The sequence below is a fragment of the Aspergillus uvarum genome (genome assembly GCF_003184745.1).
Source record: "Aspergillus uvarum CBS 121591 unplaced genomic scaffold BO82scaffold_2, whole genome shotgun sequence".
Taxonomy (NCBI): Eukaryota; Fungi; Ascomycota; class Eurotiomycetes; order Eurotiales; family Aspergillaceae; genus Aspergillus; species Aspergillus uvarum.
The window spans coordinates 535,979-561,677 of NW_020291299.1; the positions used below are offsets into that span (position 1 = coordinate 535,979).

The 25,699-nt window shown below is 53.9% G+C and overlaps 9 protein-coding genes across 9 annotated transcripts; 4 read left to right on the forward strand and 5 right to left on the reverse strand.

Moving 5' to 3' along the window:
• Nucleotides 1-90: 90 nt before the first annotated feature.
• BO82DRAFT_388436 (RPEL repeat-containing protein) lies at nt 91-666 on the reverse strand (the record flags this gene model as incomplete). Its single annotated transcript, XM_025638388.1, has 3 exons — nt 91-302; nt 362-462; nt 524-666. The coding sequence occupies 3 exons, from the start codon at nt 664-666 to the stop codon at nt 124-126; spliced, it is 423 nt and encodes a 140-aa protein (XP_025497051.1). The 3' UTR covers nt 91-123.
• A 1,050-nt stretch (nt 667-1,716) lies between these two features.
• BO82DRAFT_370667 (thiosulfate sulfurtransferase) lies at nt 1,717-4,972 on the reverse strand (the record flags this gene model as incomplete). Its single annotated transcript, XM_025637226.1, has 3 exons — nt 1,717-2,873; nt 2,931-3,088; nt 3,993-4,972. 3 exons carry the CDS (start codon nt 4,970-4,972, stop codon nt 1,717-1,719), a joined length of 2,295 nt encoding a protein of 764 aa, XP_025497052.1.
• A 352-nt stretch (nt 4,973-5,324) lies between these two features.
• BO82DRAFT_428203 (anaphase promoting complex subunit 11) lies at nt 5,325-5,977 on the forward strand (the record flags this gene model as incomplete). Its single annotated transcript, XM_025640428.1, has 4 exons — nt 5,325-5,466; nt 5,532-5,563; nt 5,624-5,687; nt 5,744-5,977. 4 exons carry the CDS (start codon nt 5,325-5,327, stop codon nt 5,791-5,793), a joined length of 288 nt encoding a protein of 95 aa, XP_025497053.1. The 3' UTR covers nt 5,794-5,977.
• Nucleotides 5,978-6,199: 222 nt separating this feature from the next.
• BO82DRAFT_428204 (uncharacterized protein) lies at nt 6,200-7,558 on the forward strand (the record flags this gene model as incomplete). Its single annotated transcript, XM_025640429.1, has 1 exon — nt 6,200-7,558. One exon carries the CDS (start codon nt 6,200-6,202, stop codon nt 7,364-7,366), a length of 1,167 nt encoding a protein of 388 aa, XP_025497054.1. The 3' UTR covers nt 7,367-7,558.
• A 226-nt stretch (nt 7,559-7,784) lies between these two features.
• On the reverse strand, nt 7,785-11,526 carry BO82DRAFT_325140 (putative kinesin family protein (BimC); the record flags this gene model as incomplete). Its single annotated transcript, XM_025632863.1, has 2 exons — nt 8,772-11,526; nt 7,785-8,714 (listed from the first exon to the last, which is right to left on the reverse strand). Exons 1-2 carry the CDS (start codon nt 11,388-11,390, stop codon nt 7,785-7,787), a joined length of 3,549 nt encoding a protein of 1,182 aa, XP_025497055.1. The 5' UTR covers nt 11,391-11,526.
• A 357-nt stretch (nt 11,527-11,883) lies between these two features.
• Nucleotides 11,884-16,953, forward strand: BO82DRAFT_379957 (isoleucine--tRNA ligase ISM1). The gene is made up of 3 exons (XM_025637723.1): nt 11,884-11,998; nt 12,037-13,504; nt 13,825-16,953. Exons 1-3 carry the CDS (start codon nt 11,911-11,913, stop codon nt 16,862-16,864), a joined length of 4,596 nt encoding a protein of 1,531 aa, XP_025497056.1. The 5' UTR covers nt 11,884-11,910; the 3' UTR covers nt 16,865-16,953.
• Nucleotides 16,954-17,545: 592 nt separating this feature from the next.
• BO82DRAFT_360573 (opsin family protein) lies at nt 17,546-18,715 on the forward strand (the record flags this gene model as incomplete). Its single annotated transcript, XM_025636773.1, has 5 exons — nt 17,546-17,679; nt 17,730-17,796; nt 17,897-18,384; nt 18,446-18,580; nt 18,634-18,715. The coding sequence occupies 5 exons, from the start codon at nt 17,546-17,548 to the stop codon at nt 18,713-18,715; spliced, it is 906 nt and encodes a 301-aa protein (XP_025497057.1).
• A 506-nt stretch (nt 18,716-19,221) lies between these two features.
• Nucleotides 19,222-21,606, reverse strand: BO82DRAFT_52597 (uncharacterized protein). The gene is made up of 3 exons (XM_025641295.1): nt 21,369-21,606; nt 20,221-21,265; nt 19,222-20,123 (listed from the first exon to the last, which is right to left on the reverse strand). The coding sequence occupies exons 1-3, from the start codon at nt 21,469-21,471 to the stop codon at nt 19,601-19,603; spliced, it is 1,671 nt and encodes a 556-aa protein (XP_025497058.1). The 5' UTR covers nt 21,472-21,606; the 3' UTR covers nt 19,222-19,600.
• Nucleotides 21,607-21,702: 96 nt separating this feature from the next.
• BO82DRAFT_299901 (cytochrome P450) lies at nt 21,703-23,993 on the reverse strand. Its single transcript, XM_025632037.1, has 4 exons — nt 23,528-23,993; nt 23,422-23,456; nt 22,568-23,368; nt 21,703-22,508 (listed from the first exon to the last, which is right to left on the reverse strand). Exons 1-4 carry the CDS (start codon nt 23,925-23,927, stop codon nt 21,987-21,989), a joined length of 1,758 nt encoding a protein of 585 aa, XP_025497059.1. The 5' UTR covers nt 23,928-23,993; the 3' UTR covers nt 21,703-21,986.
• Between the last annotated feature and the right edge of the window lie 1,706 nt (nt 23,994-25,699).

Sequence of the window (25,699 nt, forward strand, 5' to 3'; positions counted from 1 at the left end):
CTGCTGCTGCAGCAGGCATTAAGTACATACAACCAGCCCGAAAGACTCAATACGAGAGCGAAATACTACGCAACTTAACAAACGCCAGCCAGCATCAATCATATCAATCAGACCACAAACCACCTAAACAGTCGGGAATCGCGGATCCTCGTCCTCCGTCAAGATCCCCTGCGAGATCAGCTCAGCTGGCGCCGGTCGGCACCCGATCTTCTGGTCCAGATGATCGGCCAGCATGTGTTTCTCCAGCTCGCGGGCGTTGGCTTGCAAAGCGGGGGCGGCGGTCGACGAGGGGAGGATGTTGCCTTTTAATCACATAATAATCAGCATATCACTCACGGTTCGAACACCCCGGGGCACGCACGCTCAACGAGTTCCTCGCGGTCGGGTCGGTGCTCGAGGTGCTTCTTCAGGTCGTCGGCCGTGCGCTGGCGGGCGAGCTCCTGGTGGGCGGCTTGGAGGGATCTATACCGACGCACAATGTTAGCGGGGGAGAAATACGCATTTCTGTTTTCTGTCAACGTACGGAGCCACAGTGGTGTCCAGGAGAATGTGTCGTTCTTTCAGGTCCTGGACATCCGGGCGATGCTGGAGATGTTTCTCGAGCGAATCACGACGCTCGGTGGGGGAGGAGGAGAGAGGGGTCTGGTCGATGGCGCTGGGGTCCATGGTGACGTATGTATTCCCGAGGATATCAATAGAGACGGTGTTGTTGTTGTTGTTGCAGGGACAAAGATGCTGTGGTAGTCGGTAGATTGGTGGAGTACGGAGTACTTTGGTGCAAAACCCAGGGAACTCCCGAGGTATAAATAAGTTTAGTCACAGTCAAAGGATCACCAGCAGCTACGTAGGTTGTGGTGCAGTTGTCAGGGCGATTGTGGTGCTGGTCAGGTCAAGTGATGGGCGAGTGGCAGGCCGATCCACGGGACCCCCAGCTCAGGCAACTGGTGGCGCACGATGTCATATGTGGAGAGATCGCTAAACTCCCTACTCCTTCAAGTACAGTCCATCCACATTACTATGTCACAATCTGAGAAAAGACACAACCCCCCATTAACCACAAATAACTCATATTGTCATTGCAGCTACCTTGATAAATATTCCGAGTATTTTTTGGCCTGCTCTTCTTCCCCACCCCCACACCACCCCTCCACCAGCCCAAAATATGCCCACAAAATCGATCGTAAAGAGAAGAACAACTGCTGTATCTGTTTTCGTAATTGCAGAGTAGAAAATGTCGAAAAGCTAGCTTCCTCGGGACATAGTCCTTTGTGCCCCGGGCTTCCTACCAGCAAATTCCTAAGAGGGAAAATGAAAGCAAACGCCTCCTCCCACTAAAGCAAAAGCGATGGACCCAGACAGCTACGAGCCTCAACAGAATCTCGAGACGTTCGAGCAACTCAGAGGAAACCAGACCAAAATGCAGCCCGGTCCTCTCCTCCGAAAGCCCCCTTCCCATCTGAGCGTCATCGTTGTAGGCTCTCTCGAGACTAAGCGCTTAGATCTCGTCTACCAGTTCGGATGCCATGCCATCTGTCCAGGACCCATTCGCCTCATCCATGAAGTCACGTCGAAATCGACAGAGGTCGGACTAAAGGCAGCCCGGGTAAGGCAGAAGGACTGAATTTTGTTGCTTCATGTAACAACCGCGTCGGTCTTCATCGGGTTTGGAAAACGTGCGATTCGTCCGTCGTATGATTGACGAACCGGCCCATACGATCAAGGAACCCAGAGTTTTCCACGACCCCGGCTGTTACCACTACCACGAGTCGGGCCTCGGGAGGCTCCTCGGCGGTTGTTAGCATGATTCCGAGACGCACCCGCGATGCCCCGTGCGGCTCCTGACTGAGTGCTCAGGTCGACCGTCGGCGTCTGCTTGGTGGGACCAAGAGAACGACTGAACGAATTCGGGTCGATGGGTTGAGTAGGGATCTCCATGGTCGCCTCGACAGGCGGGACAACGCTTTTGACGACAGGCGGCTTGCGACTGTTGACCCCACGAGAGCCGCCGCCGCGCGACGCTCCCTTGCCCCGACCGCCACGAGGAACGAAAACGAGCTCGTCTTCGTCGCTCTCATCCTCGTAGGAAAGAAGCGATTTCGGTTCGCTGGTCGTCGCCTGAGTCTTCTCGACATATTTGCATCGGTTTTTATACTCTCGCTCTTCGTATTGAATCGATGTTCGCAGCTGATGAATGTTTTTGACCCCAATGCCGAATTTCTGGGCCCAGAGCTGGGTCTGTGGATCGTTCGTGATCAGAATACAAGTCTTGGCGGCGTTCGAAGCATCGGGCCCTTGGTGCAGTCGCCACAGCAGCGCGCTGAGCAGCGGCCGGAGCACAGGCGGGACCGTGGGGATGGCCGACCCAGACGCCGAACGGCGATGTCCCTCGGCGCGCTTCGTCTTGTTATCCTTGGGCCCTCCTTCGTTGGTTATCACCTGCGAGTTTGCACAGTCGGGGCTGGTCCGAGAGCTCCGAGAAGACGGGCGAGAGGGGGCACTGTGGGTTCCGTTGGACGTGTTCGAGACTGCATCGAGTTCTTTTTTGAAGTTCAACTTGCTGAGTAGCATCTGAGAGAGGTCGTCCGGGGAGGCGCCGTTCTTCTTGGATAGTTTGATCTTTTCGTCGGGGTGCGCCGTCGGGCCGTTTGAGACGAGTCCGTCGATCGCCTCCGGATCCTCCTCGAACTCGGGCAGGAAGAACTTCTCTGCCTCCGTCCAGTTCTCGTACTGCTCCATGGGACCCTGCAAAGCAACCCGTTCGGAAGAGATGTTGTCCTTGCCGGATGTGACCCGGTCCAGGAAACGGACAGCCTCGCGGGCATTGATGGCGACCTGCGACCCGGCTCTCTTCAGTGCATGGAGGCGTTCAAGGGCTGAGAAGGAGCACTAGATCAGTAACCGTCAAGGTGAATGAGCTCCTCTCGACTTACTGTACAGAGGCACGATCAGAGTGATGGCCCCGTTAGTCGTCCATTTTTTGATTTCGCTGATGTTGGTGGTTAACGCCGTCTCATCCACGGCGCAGTGGAAGACCTTGCGTCCGGTCGTCATAATTGCCCTGAGGCGATCGACAGAACGGGTCGCGTTGCTTAAAAATGAAAATACTCGCACGGCACAACGGCCCTATACCAAATAGCTAGCTTTGACGACTGCGACCGAGCCGCAGGCGTGGTTAGCGTGATGCTGGATCCAGCGAGGGAGGTTTGATTAGGATTAATGGAGGCGGAGGAATATGGGAATGTGGGGGCCCTGGCTCGCAGCCAGAGAGAGTAGTGGACGTCCCGGGGAGAAGTGGCCCCGACTTCACAGGGTATCGAAAGGGTTGACATTTTCACTTACAATGCAATCCTAATTCACAAAGAACGGTCATCTGCAGCATTTTGCGATTCGAATAAAAGACTGTATGAGGGAATAATGAGGCAACGAGATAAGTGAGAAGGAAGAGGAGGAAGAGGAGAGGACCTTCAGCAGCGGATCAACTCCAAGCCGCGGGATTCGTCGGCATCCTGACTAAGCGCAGTATAACTCCGCGCCGCCCGTGACTATCAGTTTGTTGTCTTCGAGAATTTAGTAGTAATTTATGCAATTTGACCTCAATCTTACGACAAGCTCACTGGGAGTTGACTAGTAAGAGTCACTAAGCTCTGACTCCCCGTAGCTGATACCAATCATGGTCACCATTACACACAAGTCTTCTATCCGGGACATCTCCTTTGCGTACTGTTTATGACTCCAATTGGAGTAATCTCTTGGTATGTGCTGTCGCTCGAACAAGCTGGAACAATTGAAAGAAAGAAAAAGCCATCACGTCATACCCAAAACCATATCTCAGACTCTGGATACTAAGCACCGGGCCGGGTCATCGTCAGTCGCATTGCCTAGACCGTCTTCTTGATCAGACCTTCTTCGGGCTTAACACGTTGTGCCCATTCACTATCGTCGGAGTCAGCAAATAAGGCCATTGAAGAAAGAAGAAAGGGTTTGAAACTCACGTCCAGCTCCCATCGTAAACCCTCCGAAGGCTTGGCTCGCCGTATTCCGCCTCAGCCAATGCCGTCTCGATGATAGTCGCCGTTACACCGGTGCCGCACGAGCTGATAATCGACTTGCTCGTGTCGATGTCCTTGCTCTCGAAAATCTTGCGCAGCTCGGGCCCGGGCAGGAACGTCTTGGTTTCGGGGTCCAGCAACTCCTGGAACGGAAGGCTCTTGGAGCCCGGGATGTGCCCTGAAGACAAGCCCGGGCGCGGTTCACGGTCGGTGCCCGCCCAGCGGCCATAGGACCGTGCATCAAGGATCTCCACTTCTTTCGCACCTTCCTTTCTGTGCTCCTTGGCGATCTCCTTCAGCTCCCGGTACGGGATCACGAGTTTCGAGTCGTACGTGGGGACAGGGTAGTTGGTCTTCTCCGGCTGCTGTGGCTCTCCGGTCTCCGTGGGGAAACCCTCAGCAACCCACAATTTGTAGTTGTTCAGAACATGAACCCGCGGGTGTCCGAAGACTCGAAGGGTCCAGCCAACACGAGGCGCGCTGAAGATGCCGACCTCCGCGGAGTCGTAGACCACCACTTCGTCGTCCCGGCGAATACCCAGCTCGCTCATGGCTTCAGCGAATGTTTCGGCGGTGGGAAGCATGTGCGGGTAAGGAGATTCATGATCTTTGACAGCATCGAGGTCGAAGAAACGAGCTCCGGGAATGCGGTGGTTGCGGAAAATGTCGATACCTTTGCGACCCTCGGGGTCATTCGGCATGAACCAGGCGGCGCATAGAGGGACTACGCGTGGGGCGGTCGAGATCTTTGTAGCTGGGTTCTTTTTCAAAGCAGTGTCCAACTCTTTAGGAGTTACCAGATATGATGCAAAAGAGTAAGGGCGACTCTGGAATTGCTGGCGCGCTTGTTGTGAGAACGACATGGTAGAACGGGCCAGGCGAGTCGGTGAAGGGATAGAGTTACGAAGAGCTGCGAAAGCCATATTGAGAGAGTAAGGAAGGAAGTGGAGGCAAGAGGTATTTACATGCCGGTTAGGACTTAGGAAGTGGGATTATTCATCCACCAGCTCGAGTAGGGGAAATGATAAACGAGATGAGGAGGGGTTGATGATGAGGACGTGTGTGCGGAGTAATGGAGGAGGAGGAATGAATGAGTTGACTTCCTTTCCTATCACCGATGCGGAGAGCGGCCGACCATGTGAAAATCAACCGGGTAAACAATCCCGCTTATCGATTCCACTTTCCTTTTCTCCTCCCAGTTTTGCGTCTGCGTCCTTACTTCCACTGCTCTGGTCTGGTGTCCAACCCAAGTGCAAGCTCAAGCCCAAATCAATCATGAAGGTCACTATCAAAGAGTGGAACGCTGTCGCGACCTGGCGCTGGGACATGCCCGACGATGAGGTCTGTGGTATCTGCCGCGTCCAGTTTGATGGTACCTGTCCGACCTGCAAGTTTCCCGGCGACGATTGCTCTTTACGTGAGATTTCTTCTTCTTCTTCCCCGTTATCGGAGTTACCTTAAATTAGCTGATCCGGCATACAGTGCTTGGGAAATGCGGTCATTCTTTTCATATGGTGCGATTGCGGATCCCAATGTCCTCATGGCGCAAGCGAGACACTACTGACTGAACACAGCACTGTTTGATGACATGGATCCAGCAAGAGTCCTCCAAGGGGCTCTGTCCCATGTGCCGACAGAGTAGGTCATTTCCATGGCATCCTTTTTCTGGATATGCACTTACGTTTTACCTGCAGAATTCGAATGGAAACAAAATGACGAAGAACAACAACAACAACAACAATAGTTGATCAGGGACCATCTGTTGGTTATTCGAAGAAGGCGTTGATCATATCAGCGACTATGATACCCATTCTATTCTACCTGTCTGAATTACTCATTGTTATATGCATTCTTGCTTCTCCTCGTTCATGTACATATACCCCTTCCTCGCAATCATCCTAAGCAGTGATTACAATGGCCGATCAGATCACCTGACCGGTATTATCCAGCTTTATCGATAAGAGCGTAGCACCGCCAATCGTCCGAGCCCAGCCAATTTCCCCAGATCGGTGGTTGTACCTCTCCTTCAATACGACCCTGAGCTCTCCATCCCGAGTCACCAACTCAACCCACCCACCCTCGAACATCCACGCCACAACCATGATGTAGCCTCAGCCATCCTCCCTCTTTTATTCCTCTCTACCACAAAAATGTCTCTACCAAAATACACCACCCCCTCCCCCCTCTCCTCCTCCCCATCCAAACAATCCATCCGCCGCATCTCAGCCAACCACCCCCCAACCTCCCGACCCCAAAGCATTATCGACCGACCGCCAACCGCGCAACAACAACAACAGCACCTCGAAAACACCCCCAACCCACCACCACCAGCAGCCACGATCCCACCTGCATCCCTTCCCAACCAACCCACAATCCCACCAACATCCTCCTTCCAACCCTTCTTCACCCTTATCGAAGACGCCAACACCGGCGAATACTACCACCCAACCGTCCACTACATCTTCGCCGACGACGACACCGATATCGTCACCGAAGCCACCCTCCGCGCGCTGGAGAGTGAATCCGATCCGAGCCTCGTCTACAATCCCAAAACCCGGAAGGACAATCACAACAACAACAACAAGAGCAGACCGCGTCGACCGCAGCAGCAACAACAACAAGAAGGCCCAGGGCCGGAAAGCACCTACGAAGATGAGGAGAAACCCTCCCTGCTACCGGATTCCATTCCGGGGGTGCGCGAGCACTACGTGATTCTCGACGTGGACTATGCGGGTGGTCTGCTGCCGGCAGCAGCGGAGATGAAAGAGCAATCCGGGAATACTACTGGCGGTCAAGTGCTGGCGACGTCGCCGCCGCCGCCGCAGCAGCAGCAGGCACATCACAGCGCTCCAGACGGTGGGGACGATAAGTCGATGGTGGTGACATCCGCGCATAGTCTGTCGCCGGCGTGGCAGGTGCTCCATACGCAGCTGGGCCCGGCACCGACGTTCGAGAACAATACGAACAACACGCCGTCGCAGGGGCAGGGGCAGTCGGTCAACGGGGGCCTGATGTTGAAGATCCGGGGCACCGCGGGGTTGCCGATCAATAATCTGCTGGGCAAGGATCATCGGGATAAGGAGCGCGGCTGTCAGCGGTTGGAGGAGATGATGGATCAGTTCGCGAAGCGGTTGACGGAGCTTCGGTTGGTTATTGAGGCTGGCGGGCAAGGGGAGCTCATCGAGGATGTGAAAGCGGAGTCGACGCTTCCTGGGGAAGAAGGGAAGATGGATGAACATGGGGTGGATCAAGGACAGCAAGATAATGGACAGGGTTTGGGTGAAGACACTACGGCTGGAAAAGAGGTGGGACTATAGGGCTGGCCGAAGGAACATCCTGACACTACCTTTTGAGCTGGAAACATATCAGCTCGGCGAGATGCATTGTAGCGTATGGCGTCACTGTCTAGCTGTAGGCTTTAACCCATCTACTCGTGTTGTACACTGCATTTGGAACGATGCTTGCAGCTTCAGAAAGTCCATGACTGTAGAATTCTATCACGTCAAAGCCGGGTATCTTCTCATCCCGCGGGAAACCTATACGAGAACAAAACGCCAGGCACCGCAAAGCCCGCAAGAAACAATGCTCCAATCGCGAACAGACAATTGCAAAACAAAAAACAAGCGAATGCCGTCTCCAGATTCATCTTAGCCAAGACCAGGGGTATCTCAAAACGCCTGCCGCAAGGTACAAGCGAACAGTGTGCTTCTGCACAGCGAGTAAAAACATGATAGATCAAGGAGAAGGCCGATTTCGAAGTCTTCTGCCACTCGGGGTTTCGACGGGCGGTACATTCTCTGGGCCTTCCATGATTCCGGCCATCTTCCGGTTGAGTAATTTCGGAGGTAGTTTGGCGTCGGCGGTCGTGGTGCTTGAACAACGTCTCTTGGGAGGCGGCTGCTCTCCATCAGCACAGTCCGCATCAACTCCCACGCCAGAGGACTTGCGCGTGGCCTTGTCATCGGCCGCACTAGTTACGAGGGCCTTGGCGGCGACGTTTGCATCGACTTCCCTAAGGCCGCTGTTGGAAGGAGTGACGGTGGTCTTGGGTGGTAGAGATCCTACCTCGTCCTCGGTATCGTGAAAAACGAATCCTTTCGCTGGTGTGGTGGCAGGAGAGCTATCAAGCACTGAAATTCGGTCTTCGCCACTGAAAGGAAGAGCCGTAAACTCCCTAGAGGTCCTCAACCTTGACTTGATGTTTTCATGTGCCTCGGTGCGAGGCAGGTCTGCCGGATAATCATAATGACGCTTCTTGGGGGTGATGCCAGTCGCAACGTACTCAGCAAATGCTCGGCGTTGAATGTGTTGGCGAAGCTCCAAGAGCGACTTCCTCACATCGTCTGACAACGGCATGGCGGACTCGTGTAGATTAGTCTGCTGCTGGATAGCCCCTTCCTGCAGCTCCTGGAGACGACTGCCCAAGTCCGACAATTGCGTATGGACCGAGTCATATGACTCGTGCACGTTGGAGGACATGTTGTGGAGGCTTGAAAGATGGGCGTCTCGGTAAACACCGTTCTGAGAGCGTGCCTTGGCTACGAAATCGTCCAAAGCTTCCATCTGTTTACTCATATTCTTCATCTGAGCATCAACGATTCGAACGGTTTCTTCGTGCACCGCCTCAGTTGTCTTGTGGATAGATGCGTTGCGTTGTTCAAAACTCTGCAAGGTGATCAGTATTGATATTATTGAAGAGAAATGACACGGCTTGGAACTTACCTCCCAGTCACTCTGCATCTTCGTTTTCATCTCATCCTTAGTGGCAATCACATCCTTGGCAAATTGCTCCGACTTGAAAACCCATTCGTCAACCTGGCGATCATAATGAGCGGTCGCATGCTCCAGGGAGTCACCCGAAGCAGAGAGCTCAGTACGCATCGTGTCGATCCTGCCCTTGAGACGGCTACACTGCCTTTGGCGTGAGTCCTCAATGAGAGACTTTACTTGAGAAAGCAGGAGATCACGCTCAGACTCTGCATTTGCATTCTCCTCTTCCAGAGTCTGTGCCAAGTGCGACGAGATCTTGCGATTCGCCTCGACCGCTTTCTGATTGGCATCCTGGAGTTCCAATCTCAGCTTGTTGATCTCCATTCTTTGTCCGTTCAATTGAGCCACCATTTCCTCAAACACAGATTTGAGGTCCTTTCCAAGAGTGCTGTAAGATGAATGAAGCTGGGCATTGAAATCCGCGAATTCGCCAATCACCTCCTTGGAAATGCGAGCAGCAGCGGCAGACAGGCCATTAAGGCCTTCACCAACTTTACCCTTGACCTCTTCGCGCAAGTCTTTGATCTCTTCGAGTACCTCGTTCATTTCGTCATGGGCAGCGCATGTTTGAGAATGGGCCTCCCGCTCTGCTTTGTCAAATAGATCATTGGTCTCTAGCAGCTGCGATTTGTTCAACTCGATGTTCTCAATCTCACTCGTAACGAATTCGTTGATTTTGTTCGACATGGCCTCAACCAGCTCGGAGTGCTGCATCTGGAAGTCCTCGAGTCTGGAATCGACAACCTGGGTCACGTCCGAAACCTCGGCCGCAGACACCTGCCAAGCTTCCTTGTTAGCAGTGTCCAGATTGGTTTTCCTTTCGATCTTTGCGTGAAGTCCATTGATGTCCGCGACAGTGGTATCCAGGGTGGAAAGCAGACCAGCCCCAACGTCGCGAAGGTGAGCCTCTGTATGTTCGTGCGCCTTACGGAGTATTTCTTCTTCTTCGAGTTGCGATTTGGTATCCTTAAGGACAATCTCAGTCTGTTCGAGGACATCGTTCGTCTTCTTCAGTGCATTCCGTGTCTCTTCATTGTTCTTTTTGAGATCGTTGAAATTGCTCGTAAGAGAGAAAAGCTCCTGGACCTTGTGGCGCAGGCTAGACTCCATAGACTCAATCTTCGCGCGTTGTTCCTCGTTGACAATCCTGCGAGACTCGCTTTCCATGGTCATCTCTTCGTATGCATCAACACTCATATACACGCCGTTCCGATGTCTCGTGGCAATAAGCTCGCCTTTCAGCTTTTCGATCTCGGTTGTGAATTCTCGCAGGAGGGTCTTTTTCGGCATGGTTGAGTTAATCTGCGGTTTGTTGCGAATATTCTTGGCCCGGAAAGCATAGTCCAATGTCGATATCGTCTCTTCCAGGTTGCTGCGCGATGGCGAGATTGTCGCAATGATACATGTCTTGGTTCTTCCACCGAGTGAATCTTGCAAGAGACGAGTGAGTTTCGATTCTCTATAGGGGATGTGAGGGCTTTTGTCGACCAGGGCATTGATGACCCGGCCCAATGTGAGCAGACTCTTGTTGATAAGACCAGCTTCTGCCGCACGCTTGTTCTCTGCCCCACTGCGCTGAATGTTCTCGCTACCAGCCAGATCGACCAGGTTTAATTTTCCAGAGCTAATGTACTCTTCGCCGGACTCCGTTGTCCGTTTCGTCATCACGGTAATTGTGAACACTGTATGACTTCGGGAACTCAGATCGTTGCATTTGGTGGCGGCAACTTGGCGCTTGTGGCTACCTTCTTGAAGAAGTTTTATACCGGCGGACGCAGAGTCAATGAACGTTTCCTCCATTCCCTGTACAAGCGTACTTCCACTGTGGCCTTTCCTTGACTCATTTTCGAAGATTTTCAGTCGGGGGTTCTCTTCGGCCGAAAGTAGGTCGCGGAGCTCTTCGTTGTAGAGCTCGATGAAAGAGCATTTGACGGTACTTTCTGTGTCCTGCAGCTTGTGGAATAACGAGTATAACACACGAGGTATAATACCGGCATTGTCGGATAGTATGCCCAGCGTGTCGGTCATGTCGCCGGACATTGTATAGGTCTTTCCGGTTCCTGTCTGTCCGTACGCGAAAATGGTGCAGTTGTAGCCAGCGAGCATTTCGTTGACAACCGGAATCACGACATCCTCGTAGACGGTGATTTGGTCGGCAGCCGCTGAGAAGACCTTGTCGAAGGTGTAGGTCTTGTTGGCCAATGCATTTGGGCCCATCGACAATTGTACGCTTTGTCCTTTGGCGCCTTCCGTGGACACTACAACGCCGCTGTTTTCCTTGAGTTCTCGGTCATTCCGGCCTCTGCATCGGACGACGACATGGATGCTCGTATCTTCGTTGATCTCGCGCTCGAAGTCTCGTTCTTTCCGTTTCGCGGTAATGCTGGCAGGTTCGACTGCTGATTTCGTGGCACGCGACGCACTAGATGAGGGCACCTTTGATGTAATCGCTGGAGATGCCGCTCTGTCCGTGGTCGACATTGTAGACCCGAGTCTTCTGGTGGTGGGGCGCGTCGCTGTCGCTGTTCGTCTGGTCGGCAGCCCTGAGGCAGCCCGTTGGGGGCCAGCCATGATGATTTAGATGATTTTATCCAAGGTGATAAAGCCGTAGTCTATGTCAGTAGTCGCGCCCCAAACTGGATACTGCAGAAGTAGCTTGAAAGGTGCGCACCAACATAGGCGGTGGTCGGCGAATTTTGGTTCAGGAGATGCTACTCAGTCAGTTGGTTAGTTATCCGCTGTTATTGATTGCCCGTCTCAAAGCGGAAAATGTAAACAAAGCAGCTTCACCGCCCACGTGCCGGCGGGATTGCTCGTCATGCCCCCGTCTCACATGATAGCATGCGTTCATTGCCCACTTCGTGCTCCTCCTGACAGTCCTTATTATTGTTCCCCTCCTGGAACAATTTTGCTTCTGCATTATCAGTCAGTTTATCTTGACACGTAGTCTTCTCAACTTCATCTTGAAACGCTCGGTGGTTGTGCTCCGGTGCAGCTGGCAACTCTTAACACCTCTTTCAAAGATACATATACTAATCCGACCCGCCCCTCACCGTCTCCGCCTCAGCATGCAGTTGATCTACTTTCCATCATGACTACTTCTTCTTCTTCCAGACCTTCACCACAAGCTCAGATCTACCCTGGGAAAGGGCTGGGATTTATAAGCATGTTGAACCCTTGTATTTGATTCAAACACTACTAACCTGCGTCTGTTTAGCTCTGGGAGCCTCCCTCCATAATGTGCTCAGCCGCGTCAAGTCCCATCCCCAGACGTACCCCGCAATAGATATCGCATATTCGTCCTCGGAACCTCTACGGAAACCTGTAACTCTACAACTTCCATCCAGCGGTCTCCGCCTGCGGTTTGATGGTCCAGATCAGAGATTGCGATTGATTGAAGTGCTTGACTTCTCCAAGATCACCCTCGTCTACAAAAACCAGGAGGTGCTGAAAGGCATCAAACCGCAAGAATCATCCGTCCCGCAGCAAGGGCCCAACTTTCGACACATCTATAACCGTTTGTTTGGTCCCTCGTACCCTGGAGAATACATACCTCCCGACAGCCCCCAATCGCCGTTTGGTACCTACGTGTTATCCTATCCCGGCGTCGCATTCTCCTTCCCGCTTCAGAACTCAGCATGGTCGGACCAGTGTGACTTTGTAGCATTACTTTCTTCATCGGCTGCATTACCCGCAACCTCGATGTCCATTTTCCAAGGGTCCTCATGGCCGGAAGCTCGAAACAAATTGTTTACACAGCAGCCCCAGTATCCCCGTTCCCCAGCGCTGGTCGGTAAAAGCAGGGAGGTCGTCCCGGATGAGATTGAGGAATTTCTGATTTTCGGAGCTGGCAAGATCGAAGCAATCCGACGATCATCGCCGCCAGCTCAGATAACATTGTCAGAAACCACCCCGCAGGATCTGATTGCAGAGTTCGGGCCGCCGGATGCAATATACCGTAAGAACGATCGCAGAATAGCTATCCATCGCGCCGCAGGCCGTAGCGCTGGAGAGGACTCTCTGCACATGGGCCCATCTTCCGGGCGCGGAATCGATGTCACAGACCTTGATCATTCGTCTAACAATAGTGTGACCGACGACTCGGATGACGAAATTTCCCAGGCTCCCACGCTGGATCCTTCCTCTCTTCCGAGCGAATGCTTCTTCAATTACTTTCATCATGGATTCGATGCCTTTATCTCGTACCCAACCGCATCTGGCCCTGCCTTCCCTGGATCTGACCTCCCGGATCCAACTCCGCCTTCGCCGTCTTCCCAGCTGGTGGTGACCAAGATAATCTTGCATGGAAACGTGCCAGGCTCATATCCATTCAACCGGCACCGTCGAAGTCGCTGGAAGATCATCCACAACCCGGCCGCCGACGCTCTCACATCTGAGACTCGCTACGAAGAGATCTCGGAGCAATTGCGTTCAGTCTGGAAGGGTGCCTATGCAAATGCCGCGGAGGAGCGTGCTTTGCAAAGACCCATGATATTGAACCGGGGCTGGGGCGACAGTCCGGAAAGCAGTGTCGAGTTCCTGGGCGGATGGGAAGAAAGCACCGGTAAGGGGCAGAGGACCGGGCAAGAGGCCCATGATGGAGGTCTAGGAAACACAGAGTTGTTTGGTTTTCCGGGCCTTTTGTTTGAGGTCATGAAGAACGGGGCAGTGAGCTGCCTGACATTGTATTGACTGAACCATGAAGGCGTTGGCGTTCAAGGGAGCCTTGTATATGTTTTTCATGCCATTTTCATGACTGCTGGAGGCAGCGGGCGGGTATTACTGCCCGGTAGCTAGGTATTGAGGTAGGCTTGACAATACACACTTAACCTCAATACAGTCTTTGATTGGTTAGACCCACCAAAGCTTCCGTATCTGTAATTTGTAAATTATCCGCACCGGAGCTTTCCCAAAAGTCCGCAGCCCGGTATCGACTCGCAACCCTCCAACAGTCTTTCCTCGCAACCAAGCCTCACAAAGAAGGCAGGATATGATCCGACAATAGTATGGCGGAATTGCCACGGACGCTCGCTCGGTCCTGGTCGTCGACGCTCAAGCTCCCCAAGTCGACGTTCCCCGCCCGCGTGACGCCGGCCGACCAGGCCAAATACCTGCGCCGATGCACCGACGACCTTTACGCCTGGCAAGAGCGTGAGCGCCCGGCCGACCGGCCGTTTGTGCTCCACGATGGACCGCCTTACGCGAACGGCGAATTGCACGTCGGCCACGCGCTGAACAAGATCACCAAGGATATCATCTGCCGCACGCAACTGGGGCTGGGGCGGCGGGTGCGTTATGTGCCGGGCTGGGACTGCCACGGGCTGCCCATCGAGCTCAAGGCCCTCGAGGCGCAGAAGGAGCTCCAGAACGCGGACGGGACGACCGCCGTCAGCGCGGCGGTGATTCGCAGGGCGGCCCGCAAGCTGGCGGACAAGACGGTCAAGGCCCAGATGAAGGGCTTCCGGAGCTTCGCAGTCATGGCCGACTGGGCCAACCACTGGAAAACGATGGACCGCGCCTTCGAGAAGCGACAGCTCGGCATCTTTCGCGCGATGGTCGAGAAGGGGCTCATCTATCGGCGCTTCAAGCCGGTCTACTGGTCCCCGTCGACGGGCACGGCCCTGGCCGAGGCGGAATTGGAATACAAGGATGACCATGTGTCGACCGCGGCGTTGGTCAGGTTCCCGCTCGCGCGGATCCCGGCGCATCTCGCCCAGGATCCATTGCTTCAGGGGAAGGAAATCAGCGCGGTGATCTGGACGACGACGCCGTGGACGCTACCGGCGAACGCCGCGATCGCGGTCCACGAGGCCCTCGAGTACACGATCGTCGAGTCGGAGACGCACGGCCACCTGCTCATCGCGCAATCTCGCTTGGAATACTTGGAAAGCGCTCTGAAGGAGGATCTGTCGGTCATCGTACCGGCGATCCTCGGTTCTCAACTAGCGGATCAGACTACGTATCGACCTCTGTTCAAGGGAGCGGCTGCGGAGGCGCAGCCGGTCATCGCGGCGGAGTTTGTGACCGCGGACTCTGGGTCTGGACTGGTTCACTGCGCTCCGGGTCACGGTATGGAAGACTACGAAGCCTGTCTCTCTCGTGGGATCCCCGCTTTCGCGCCCGTGGACGATCATGGCAGGTTCACCGACAAGGCGATGCCCGTGGATCCCGAACGGCTCCGCGGGAAAAGTGTCCTCGACGAGGGTAACGCGGCGGTGCTGGAATATGTCGAATCTCAAGGTCAACTTCTCACGCAGCATAAGTACGAGCACAAATATCCGTACGACTGGAGGTCTAAGCGCCCGATCATCATCCGAGCTACCGAACAGTGGTTTGCCGACGTGGCCGACATTCGCGGCCATGCTTTGGAAGCGCTGAACGACGTTAACTTTGTTCCGAGTTCCGGTCGGCAGCGCTTGGAGAACTTCGTCAAGAACCGCAGCGAATGGTGCATTTCTCGTCAACGTGCCTGGGGCGTCCCCATCCCTGCTCTCTATCACCGGGGCACTGGCGAGGCCGTGCTCACGAAGGATAGCGTGACGCATATCATGAAGGTGATCGAGGCGCGTGGCATTGACGCATGGTGGACGGATGAAGCCAACGATGACGCGTGGGTTCCACTATCGCTCCAGGACGCATCTGGTTCGGGCTATCGACGAGGAACCGACACGATGGATGTGTGGTTTGACAGTGGCACCAGCTGGTCCGAAGTGGATGTCCCTTACCGTGAGGATGGCCGCCCGGCAGACGTGTACTTTGAAGGTAGTGACCAGCACCGAGGCTGGTTCCAGTCCGGGCTTCTCACCTTCGTCGCTCATCAGCTTGCCTCGGGACAGACCGCTTCCCCGCGTGCGCCTTTCAAGCACCTCATCACCCACGGATTCACCCTGGATGAAGAAGGCCGCAAGATGAGCAAGTCTATTGGCAATGTGATGCTGCCGCATTCGATCATGGACGGATCGCTTTTGCCACCCTTGAAGCCGAGAAAAGGCAAGGGGAAGAAGCAGACCGAAAACCAGGCTCCGGTGTACGACGCCCTTGGGCCGGATGCTCTCCGCATGTGGGCAGCCAGCAGCGACTACACGCGCGACGTAGTGATCGGAAAGCAGGTGCTTCAAACCGTGCACACCAGCCTACACAAATACCGCGTGACTTTCAAGCTCCTGCTGGGTGCTTTGGCTGATTTCCGCCCCGAGCATTGTGTTCCATACGATGAGCTGCTACAAGTGGACCGCATCGCCCTGAAGCAGTTGTCTGAGATGGTTTTGAGCTGCCAGAAGGCCGGCCAGAACTTTGAATTCTACAGGGCCGTGAATGCGATCAACCGCTGGGCCAATCAGGAGTTCTCTGCCTTCTACATGGAGGCTATCAAGGATCGTCTCTACACCTACGGCGAGAACAGCGCGAGCCGGCGTGCTGCGCAGACGACGCTGTTCCACATCTACCGACATCTCCAGGAAGTTCTGGCGCCCATCACCCCCATGCTTGTGGAGGAGACGTGGGAGCACACCCCCGAAGCGATCAAGACGCAGAGCCAGCATCCTCTGCAGCGCGTTGTCTCAGCCCCGGCTGCGGAATGGCAGAACGTGGGTCTTGAATCCGACTATCAGGAGCTTGTCGTTGTCAACTCCGTGGTCAAGGCGATCCAGGAAAAGGCCCGCGGCCAGAAGCAGTTGGGCTCCTCTCTCCAGTCGTTTGTGCACATTGTTCTTCCCGAGGACGCGACGCCCGCGTCGGTGTTCCACCGGGATCTGACCGAATTGCCCGATTTCTTTGTGGTGTCGTCCGTCAGCCTCGGTGCTCATGGGGAGCCGATCCCCGAGTCGATCGCGCAGGCGGAATGGCAGTACAGTGAGGGATATGAGCTCCCCAGCGGAGCCAAGGGAACGGTGTATGTGTACAGTCCGCAGGCGGGTAAATGCCCTCGGTGCTGGCGCTATGTGGTTGCGGAGAGTGACGCGGCGGAAGAGACGGTGTGCGGTCGCTGCGAGGGAGTCGTGCAAGAACTGGACGCTGCAGCTGCAGCTGCGACTGTCGAAGTGTGAGTGGTGAGTTCCTTGATCAAGTCCCGGATTCCTAGATTCCCGGATTCCTGCAGTGGATTCCTGTATTATAAGTTATTGTAGTTTTAATTTTAGCATCCTGCTCCAAATCGTACACATCAGGTAGTTAGTCCTCATACCTTATGTAAATTACAGCGGACGATTCTAGATCGGTCTTGCGGGAAATCCTGCAGCGCTTATTGGTGGTGAGGGGCATAACGTCATGACCATCACGAGTAACTGCAATCAGTTAAACCGTAGCTGTCAACGATTGGTAACATGAATCAGGCAACATCCTTGGAGCCACCAGTCGGAGAGTCGGAGCTCTGCTGATTAAAGGATGAACTTCCAAGGTTCTCTGTGACACCTTTCCCCCTCCCGGTTATTCCTTTCTGATTGGATTCCTTCTTCAAACCTCGACTTCCATGACGACAGCAGCGAGGTCAGCATGACGACTGCTGCTTGCACTGAATGGTCTCAGGAAAGGAAAGCAAAAAGGGCTGGTGCTGGACTGCTGCTTCCTCGTATATAACGTATAGAACCGCCGCCTTCCTTCTCCCTGCCTCTTTATCCCCCGCATCCTCTTATCGATAACCATCACTTATCGCTCTCCATCCAACATCACCAACAACAACAACATCATCATCATCATCGTCAGACTGCCAGCTGCTAAACGTCCTCACGATGATCGAGACCTTCCTCAAGGAGACTATTCCCGGGGTCACTTCCACCTCGACTGTGGCGCCCATTCCCACCGTCGTCCCGGGCAGTGAGCCCATTTTCCAGGAGATCCACGATACTGGCAAACGCACATTATGGTTGGTCATCCTCATATAGTGGCTCCAAGCTCAGCTTCTAACAAGAACAGGGTTGTCACCGTGCTCATGGCCCTTTCCTCCCTGGTCTTCTACGTCTTGGGAGCTCGTGTGCCACTGGTAAGTTCTTTAACCACCTCAACCCCTAAGTATCCACCTGCCCTTTCGACATCCGCCAAGTTATCTCATTCACTCGCTAACTCCTTACCAAACAAAACAGAGCAAGCGCGTCTTCCACACCCTCGTCTCCCTCTCCGCCACCATCTCCTTCATCATCTATCTCGCCCTCGCCACCGGTGGCGGCATCACCTGGAAAGTCGACACCGTCAAACTGCACAACAAGCATGTGCCCAACACGCACCAGGACTACTTCCGCCAGGTGCTGTGGTTGCGCTACGTGCTGTGGTTCCTGACCGAGCCGCTCAGCCTGATTAGCTTGAGTCTGCTGTCCGGTCTTCCCGGAGCTCACCTGCTGGTGGCCATCGCCGCCGACTTCGTCATGCTGGGCTCGGGTCTGCTGGGCACCTTCGCCGGCCACACCTCGCGCCGTTGGGTCTGGTTCACCCTCAGTGCCATCGGGTACCTGACGACCGTGTACCACATCAGCGTGAACGGGGCCCGCGCCGCCAGCAACAAGGATAACCAGACCCGCAAGTTCTTTGGAACCATCTCCGGCGTGACTCTGTTGGTGAAGGTCCTGTTCCCTGTGTAAGTGCTACGAGGTCTAGGTCTTGTGACGAAAGTGCATGCTAATAACGAATGCGTGTAGCACCATCGCCGCAGGCGTTTTGGCTCTGAAGATCAATGTCGATGTGGAGACTATTCTCTTTGCCATCTACGATATCTTCTCCCAGGGGCTGATCGGATATTGGCTGATCATTGCTCACGACAGCGCTCCGGGAATGTAAGTGCTTGCCATCTTTCCCTGTATGTTCAAGAGCTAATTATGAACGGCAGCACTCTCAACGTGGACGGTTTCTGGTCCAACGGTATCGGCAACGAGGGCGCCATCCGTATCGGTGAGGATAACGGAGCTTAAATTGCGTCAGAGTTGTATGTCTCTCGAGAAGAGTGACAAGTGTTGATGGAAGTTCCGCTGGGGGTTTAAAGGTCGGGAGGCAGTGAGACCAGGAGGCGTTCGATATGACTGAACGCTGGGCGCATCCGCCTGGCATTACGACGTAACGGATCTATTTGTGTTTCTGAAACTTGTAGTTCTAATATTGTGGACGGAGGATCGAAGTATGGAACGGGTTAGTATGCTGCTACCATGCGCATCGGACAGCGAAGGAACGAACAATCTGTATGTTTTATGACCGTTGTCGTTCGCAATTGGGGGTTGAGCTGTGGAAATAATCAAACCAAGACAACCGATTGTAATCAAGTTTAATCAATGCTGTACCAGTGAGGTTGATATCAATATCTTTTTATACATTCTCCACCCGCGCATTCTTACCCTTACAGTATGACCAACTTGGGGGACTTCATCATGTGTGAAGAGTGACAGATTACTGATCCTATCTTTTTTTTTTTTTTGATTTCGAGATTGATTACATTTTCATTATGGTTTCCAAATTACATTCTCACTATGATTACACATTCCAGCTCCCCTATTGCCATTAAACCCAGTATTCGCACCATTAGACATTACCAATCTTTAGACTCGTCCATCCGGGATCCATGCTATTTTCGTAACTCGCCACCTTTTTTGCGCCAAGCCAATTCATAGGAAAGTAAAAGAGAATCGTCAGCGAATTTTGCTGAAAATGAAGGACTGTGAGCAGGAACACAGCTGACCACCAGAAGAAACGCCCCCAAGAATACTGACTCCCGCTCGCTCGGGAAAGAAATCAAGGTGTTGACTTGCCAGAAATGCATCGCCGAGCAGTCCTAGTCCTAGTTCTTCGTTTCTGATCCTTTACACTTACTCGGCAGGAGCAGCGATAGGAGCAGGAGCATCACCAACCCCAACCCCGTCTTCCTCAGCCCCCTCCCGCCCCTCCCGCCCCTCCCGCCCCTCCGGAACCACCTCCCGCAAACACTTCGGCCCAGTATACGGCATCTCCCCGGCCTTCCGTCCGCCCCGCAGCTGCACAACCTTCAGCTCCTTCCGCAGATTCACGCGGCGCGCGACGACGGCCTCTTCCCCCTCTTGCACCAGCAGGCGGGGGAACAGCACGGAGACGCGGTGCATGGCCTCGCAGAGATAAAACCCGGCGTCGACGCAGAAGTCCTTAAAGTGCAGGCACTTGAGCCGCGTGGGGTCGAACCAAAGCAGGATGGGGTCGGCGTCGACGACGAAGCCCGTCAGCGTCAGGGTGCGGAGCGAGAGCCGGTTGCGCGTGGGGCCCTGCACCATCGCGCAGACCTTGGCTTTCTCCAGGGCTAGTTTGTCCAGGTATTCGCCTTCGCCGATGGTGCGGGGGAGGGTGCCGGCGCCGGTGCCGCTGGTTTGATCGGTTAGTTGGTTTTTTGGGGTAAGGGGTAAGGGGATTGGGGATGGTGCTTGGGCATTGGGGTTATGGGAGGGGGGAGGCATCTTACTAGTAGACAGGGGCACTGTAATGGGTGGGATTCATCGTCCAGCCGCCCTTGATGCATGGCCAGATCCCGGTAAAGGACCGGCGGAGGCGCGGCTGGCAGACCATGCTGAGCTCCAGCTCCTCGAGGCCCGTGTTCAGCCACGCCGCTTGCCAGATGTACTTCTGGTACGACTGCACCATGCCTGTGATCTTGAGGGAGCGGAGGTGGCGGAAGTGGATGAGCGGGAAGAGTTGCTCCAGCGCGAGGATCTCGACTTGCTCCTCTACTTCTTCGTCTTCGTCTTCTTCCTCCTGTTTTGCCTCTCCGTTGTTCTGGTCTTCCGTCTGCGCGGTGGACTCTGCTGCAGCGGTGGTGGTAGATGATGTGTTAATAGGCAAGTAGACATCGATCCCTAACGAACGTCGGTTCTGCGGGAAACGAGCCCAGGTCTCGCCGCCGCGGAATTCCAGGAGCGGGTTGGTCGGGGTCGCTTGCTCGGCTGTGAAGAGGTTGATGGGTGGACGTTGTAGCTGGGGTTGCCGTGCATGCTGTTGATGTTGAGGATGGGGATGGTGTCTGACTTCCCCGGCTGCTGCAGTTTCCGCGGACACCGGCATCGGCATCTGCTCCTCGCCGGACTCCATTCTCTTACGGCTCATAAGATTGAGTGCAGAGCGAAGGAGCGAGGTGGTGCTTTGGTTGTTCCTGTTGGACGCTGTGCTGGAGGAGCGGCTGAATGGCTGCTGCGCTGACTGCTGCTGGGAGCTCCGGCTCTCGGAGCGCGAACGCTTCGCACGCTCTGCCTTGCGTGATCCGGCCATGGTCAGTGTCAGCTCTGCGGTGCTTGATGCGGTGATTCTGGTGAAGACGTCGCTCATGCTGTAGCGGCGACGGCGCCGCGGCTTGTCGGGAGAAGTAGTGTTGTTGCTGTCAACCACGTCGGGGGAAGGAGCACCGGCACCAGCTCCGTCACCAGCTCCAGCTCCAGCAGTAAGTGACCGGGCACGGCTGGTTTCCTCACGGACAAGGTTGAACGGGAAACGGGTGTGGAGGGTTTGGTCGTGCACTGGAGAGAGAGAGAGAGTCCTCAGAGCATGTTAGTAGCTGTGTGAAACGAGCATCCCAAAGATTATAGGTTGGTTTTCAGCAAAGAGACCCGCGTTACTGACCCGTATCAATGAGGTCGTTGGCAGGCTGGTTCCGCGTCTCCACGTCGTTCCAGATCTCCGCGCCTAGCAGTGTGCGCTGCCAGTGTGCTGCGTGTTCTTTCATTGCGTTGGCCAGGTGGGATTTAAGCGAGGTGAACTATTGCTTGGGAAATTGCACGTTCTCAAAGGGTAAAGCTTAGAGGGAATAGGTGAGTTGTGAAAGGCAGCGCAAGCTAGCTGGGTGAAAGTTGGGGAAAAGCGCAGTGAAATATGGCACCTGGAAACAACGCAATGGACGACTAACACACAGCGTGGAACACACAGAGCCATGTTGAGGGTGTGTTGTTTGTCTCTGGTCGAGTGGAGCTGTGGGGCTTCATCCCCCTTCTCATAGTATGTTTCTTTTCTTTGGTGATAGCTTGCTTAGTGAAAGAACACATGCTCCCAAATGCCATTTTGGAGGGAATACAAAGAGCCGGAAAGGGGAGAAAGGAGCCACTGCATACAAATGCTTATCCTTGACGTTGCGGACAAGAGAGAATTCCATTGCCTGCGGGCGTGTCTTTGTCATGCCCCGTTCTCTGAATGAGATGGTTCTGAAACAGAAGGGCCAGTCATTACAGGATCCCTGCAACGTCACTAACGCTTACGAAAGCGCAGCGGTATGTTTTTTCTCAAAGCCAGTGTTAGGATCGAAGTGCTTTCCCGTAATGCCCTCTCGGCCTCCTCAACTCCTTCCTTGCTATCGTCTGCCAGCTCAACTCGATAGTCTTTGAAGATTACGGCCAACGCAACCACAAACTCGACCTGCGCAAACTTCTTCCCCAGGCACGCGCGCATGCCATCGCTGAACGGGATGTAAGCGCCCCGGACCGGTTTATGAATGGTAGGATACTCCAACCCTGGTGCAGAAACACCGGGTAGGCCCGCGTTCTTGGCTAGAAAGCTCTCCCCATTCCGCACGTCCCAGCGCTGTGGGCGGAAAAGTCCGACGTCGCTTCCCCAGTACTTTTCCGAGTAGTGAAGACTGCTTACGTTTAGATTGATGTTCACGCCAGGCTCCAAAACGTAGTCCTTCTCGTGATAATGGATCGTCCTTGCTGCGTCGCCAGTCCACTTCGGGACCGTTATGACGGGCGGGTAGAGACGCATGGTCTCAAGCTAAGTGCAGATCAGTAATGCTATCCGCGGCAAAGAGCCAGACATGAAACTGTACGCACCATGACACATAAAGGAGTAACCAGCTTAGGGAACACAGTACCATAGTCCCAGATCCCAGCGTCCGCGGACTCCCCCTTGATTGCCGCCGCCAGACCTTCATACATCCATTCTTGAACGTCCGGGTGCAGAGCCAGAAGCAGGAACACGAATCGCAGAGTGGTTGCCGTGGTCTCGTGCCCAGCAATGGTGATAATGTGCAGATTGCTGATGACCTCGCGGTCAGTCAAGGTCTCTTGGTCCTGTGTCTTCCGAGGCTTAAGCATTCCTTGTACCAGGTGGTGTGCTTTGTCTGTTTCTTCCAACTCCCGCTCCGTTTTGTCGACTAACCTCTGCAGATACATCTCTAGGTTCCGATGCGCCGCAAAGTCTTGCTTGAAGAACGGGACGAGCGCTCTCGGAATCCACTTAGGTAGCAAGTTGTTGGCAATCGCAACTGTGGTGATCTTCTCGTTCATATAGGACATCACGGACCGGAATGTGAAGTCGAACCCAGCCGGGGGCGGAGTGCTGTCCTTGAAGATGTCATCTGGGCTCTTGAGTATATTCTGGGGCAGAGGCTTGAACGGCAGATCTACACCGAATCCGGCACCGGTCAGGACGTTGAGACTGAACTTGAGGGTGTCCTGTCTCGTATCGGTCGCCACAAAAGTGTCACTGGGCTCGTTCGGTTGTGATTCGTGCCAGTACTCGATCAGCTGTTGACTCTGCTTTATAGCTTGCTCCCACACCAGAGCATTGTTTCTTTCGTTGAACGTTGTTGCCGTATATCGACGGTGATGCGCCCATTCTGCATCCTCACACTGTTTGGATAAGCATGGGCATGATGTGTGCCAAAGGGTAGGATCGTACTCACCGTGACGACGTTCGGTCCGTACATGTCCAGCACCGCTGAGAGGGCATCGGCCCCGTGAGCCCATGCCCAAGAGGAAGTGATCGACAAGGGAGAAAGAAGTACTCACTATACTGATGGATTGGCTTCGTAAAGCTTTGCCGAGAGTTGACGATCTGGGAAACCACCGCCGCATCGGAGACGCTGCAGAAGATGCCTCCCGGGAAGACAAGCAAATACACATCGCCATATCTTCTTGCCTGTCGATCTTTGGCCCTCCAGCGGAAATTGATCAGGGTATCGTAGACCGTATCTGCCAGTCGAGCGGGAAACCAGTTTTCGACCAGATAGGAGAACCAGGGCGTATCGAGAAAGGCCATGGAGATGATGCTCGGGGAGAAGACAGACACCACATACGGAAGTCCCGAGCGCTGCGCGACGCGGACCTGCTTGAAGAGATCCCGCAGACGGTCAGCCAGGTACAGGCCGAGCAGGCCGAGGAGGCCGAGGATGACCGTGGACCAGATCATCGTAGCCTTGTTGATGTCCCTCTGCTGCGAGCCCTTGATGCCTGTACAGCGTCGGATATATGCAGGTGAAGGGAGGAGGAACAAGCGGGAACAATAGCTATTGTTCCTAGAAGTTCCCGGAATGATTTACCCCACGAGCGAGCACAACATTCCCGCTCCCCCCCTAGTCTATCGGATCATTATTTACCCAGATGCCTGCCAGATTCACATGTTTTTCAGACATGAAGTCTCATTGGCACTGACAAAAGTCATTGTTGCCATACTGAGATGACCTATGGTATTCCAGGTAATATCCTGCTCTGCACCAGCCACCCCTGCTGACACGACCTTACCTACACAGTAGATTGCATGTAAGCTTCAACCAGGGTTCAAGATTAGCTCGCCTGAATGATTGGTCGAATGAGGTTGGAGAGCAGAGCAAACCTCGAACGCTAGGACCAGAATATGTGGGGATGTGGCTATGGCTCCACAGTTTGTTGCCAGTGCTCGAGCCTAGACGTAGCGGAAGATACCTTTGTGCCATCTTCTTCAGCATGCACAAGAGCAGACATACTACAACCTCGCGGCGCACTCTAATTACATAGGCTTGGGTCATTCAGAACTCATAGGTAACTCAAAAGCTGGAATAAAGTTATGGTTTGAGATACAGTGAGCGACCGTGCGGGAGACTCACAATTGGAAGGGTCATGTGACTGGTCATCCCCGCCATTCAGAAATATATCTTCGGCAAATTTCCATAAGTACAGTCCACCAGTGACCTTGATATATGTTATATCTAGGGATAGGTACTTCAATTTGAACCCGCGGCCGATAGCCAATCAAGGCCAGGCATTACTCGAGCATTTCCGGTCGTCATATCTCCTTATCACCCTTTTGTCAAGCGAGGAAGGACCACACAATTGACAGCGCTTCTAGGCGCGAGGATCTTTGGAGCGGATAAGCAGTCTGTGATGTAAAGTGCGCCAACAGCAGCGCGGAGAGTTCAACCGGCAGTGAAAGATTGATAAGCTGGTAACTTTGCTCGTTTGTCAATAGGGAATATAGGTTTTACTTGCAAAGTCCTCCTCGAAGCCAACCTCGTGAGTGAATTTTCTCGGAGATCGGGGAAGCAGATGATCTCCGGGGAGGGTTTGACAAGTGCTCTCATGATCTATGTTTCCTCACGAGCTAAAGTTCCACTGAACATGCGGAAGACAGTAGGCTAGGGATTATCCAAGGAATTATTGGGTAGTAGTCAATCGGAAGGGCTTGACAATAGTCCTCGTTTTGGCCTTGCGTCTGGCTGTTAGATCGACTGGCTGATGATATTCCATATGATGCTTTGATGTACAACATCCGGATTGACGGTGTATTTACATTTCTGGCGTGAGGAGAACACCCTTTCTCTAGAACTGGTAGAAACATAGAAGTTACTCATTGAGAATAGAAGCTGGATACGAAACTTCAAGAACATATATGACTATCACCGATAGTGCTCCGAGGCGAGCGGGAGGGAAACTTGAGTCCGAGTACGGACAATGCGTCTGAACCTCTCATGTGGATCAAGCTTAGATGACAACCTTATTCGCCCTAGTTCTGGGCTGATTAAATGAATGGGCCTCTGCAGCACATGGGCATTGACACCAGATGGCGCAGGGTCACTCCCTAGCAAGAAGCAGTCAGGGACCGTCAAACCAGATCTAGCCCTCGAAAGGCGTTCTTTTACCCTATTTTATAACTACTCCGCACTTGAATGCTTGTGTTCGAAATCGAGACCGAGGTAGAAGTACACA

Coding starts and splice junctions, on each gene's coding strand:
- BO82DRAFT_379957 (XM_025637723.1), top strand. CDS start 11,911: ATGACTACTTCTTCTTCTTCCAGACCTTCACCACAAGCTCAGATCTAC. Junction 11,999..12,036: donor TATAAGCATGTTGAACCCTT/GTATTTGATTCA, acceptor GCGTCTGTTTAG/CTCTGGGAGCCTCCCTCCAT. Junction 13,505..13,824: donor GCAGTGAGCTGCCTGACATT/GTATTGACTGAA, acceptor ATCCGACAATAG/TATGGCGGAATTGCCACGGA.
- BO82DRAFT_52597 (XM_025641295.1), bottom strand. CDS start 21,471: ATGAAAGAACACGCAGCACACTGGCAGCGCACACTGCTAGGCGCGGAG. Junction 21,266..21,368: donor CAACGACCTCATTGATACGG/GTCAGTAACGCG, acceptor CTCTCTCTCCAG/TGCACGACCAAACCCTCCAC. Junction 20,124..20,220: donor TACAGTGCCCCTGTCTACTA/GTAAGATGCCTC, acceptor CGATCAAACCAG/CGGCACCGGCGCCGGCACCC.
- BO82DRAFT_299901 (XM_025632037.1), bottom strand. CDS start 23,927: ATGATCTGGTCCACGGTCATCCTCGGCCTCCTCGGCCTGCTCGGCCTG. Junction 23,457..23,527: donor GAAGCCAATCCATCAGTATA/GTGAGTACTTCT, acceptor ATGCCCTCTCAG/CGGTGCTGGACATGTACGGA. Junction 23,369..23,421: donor ACGGACCGAACGTCGTCACG/GTGAGTACGATC, acceptor TTATCCAAACAG/TGTGAGGATGCAGAATGGGC.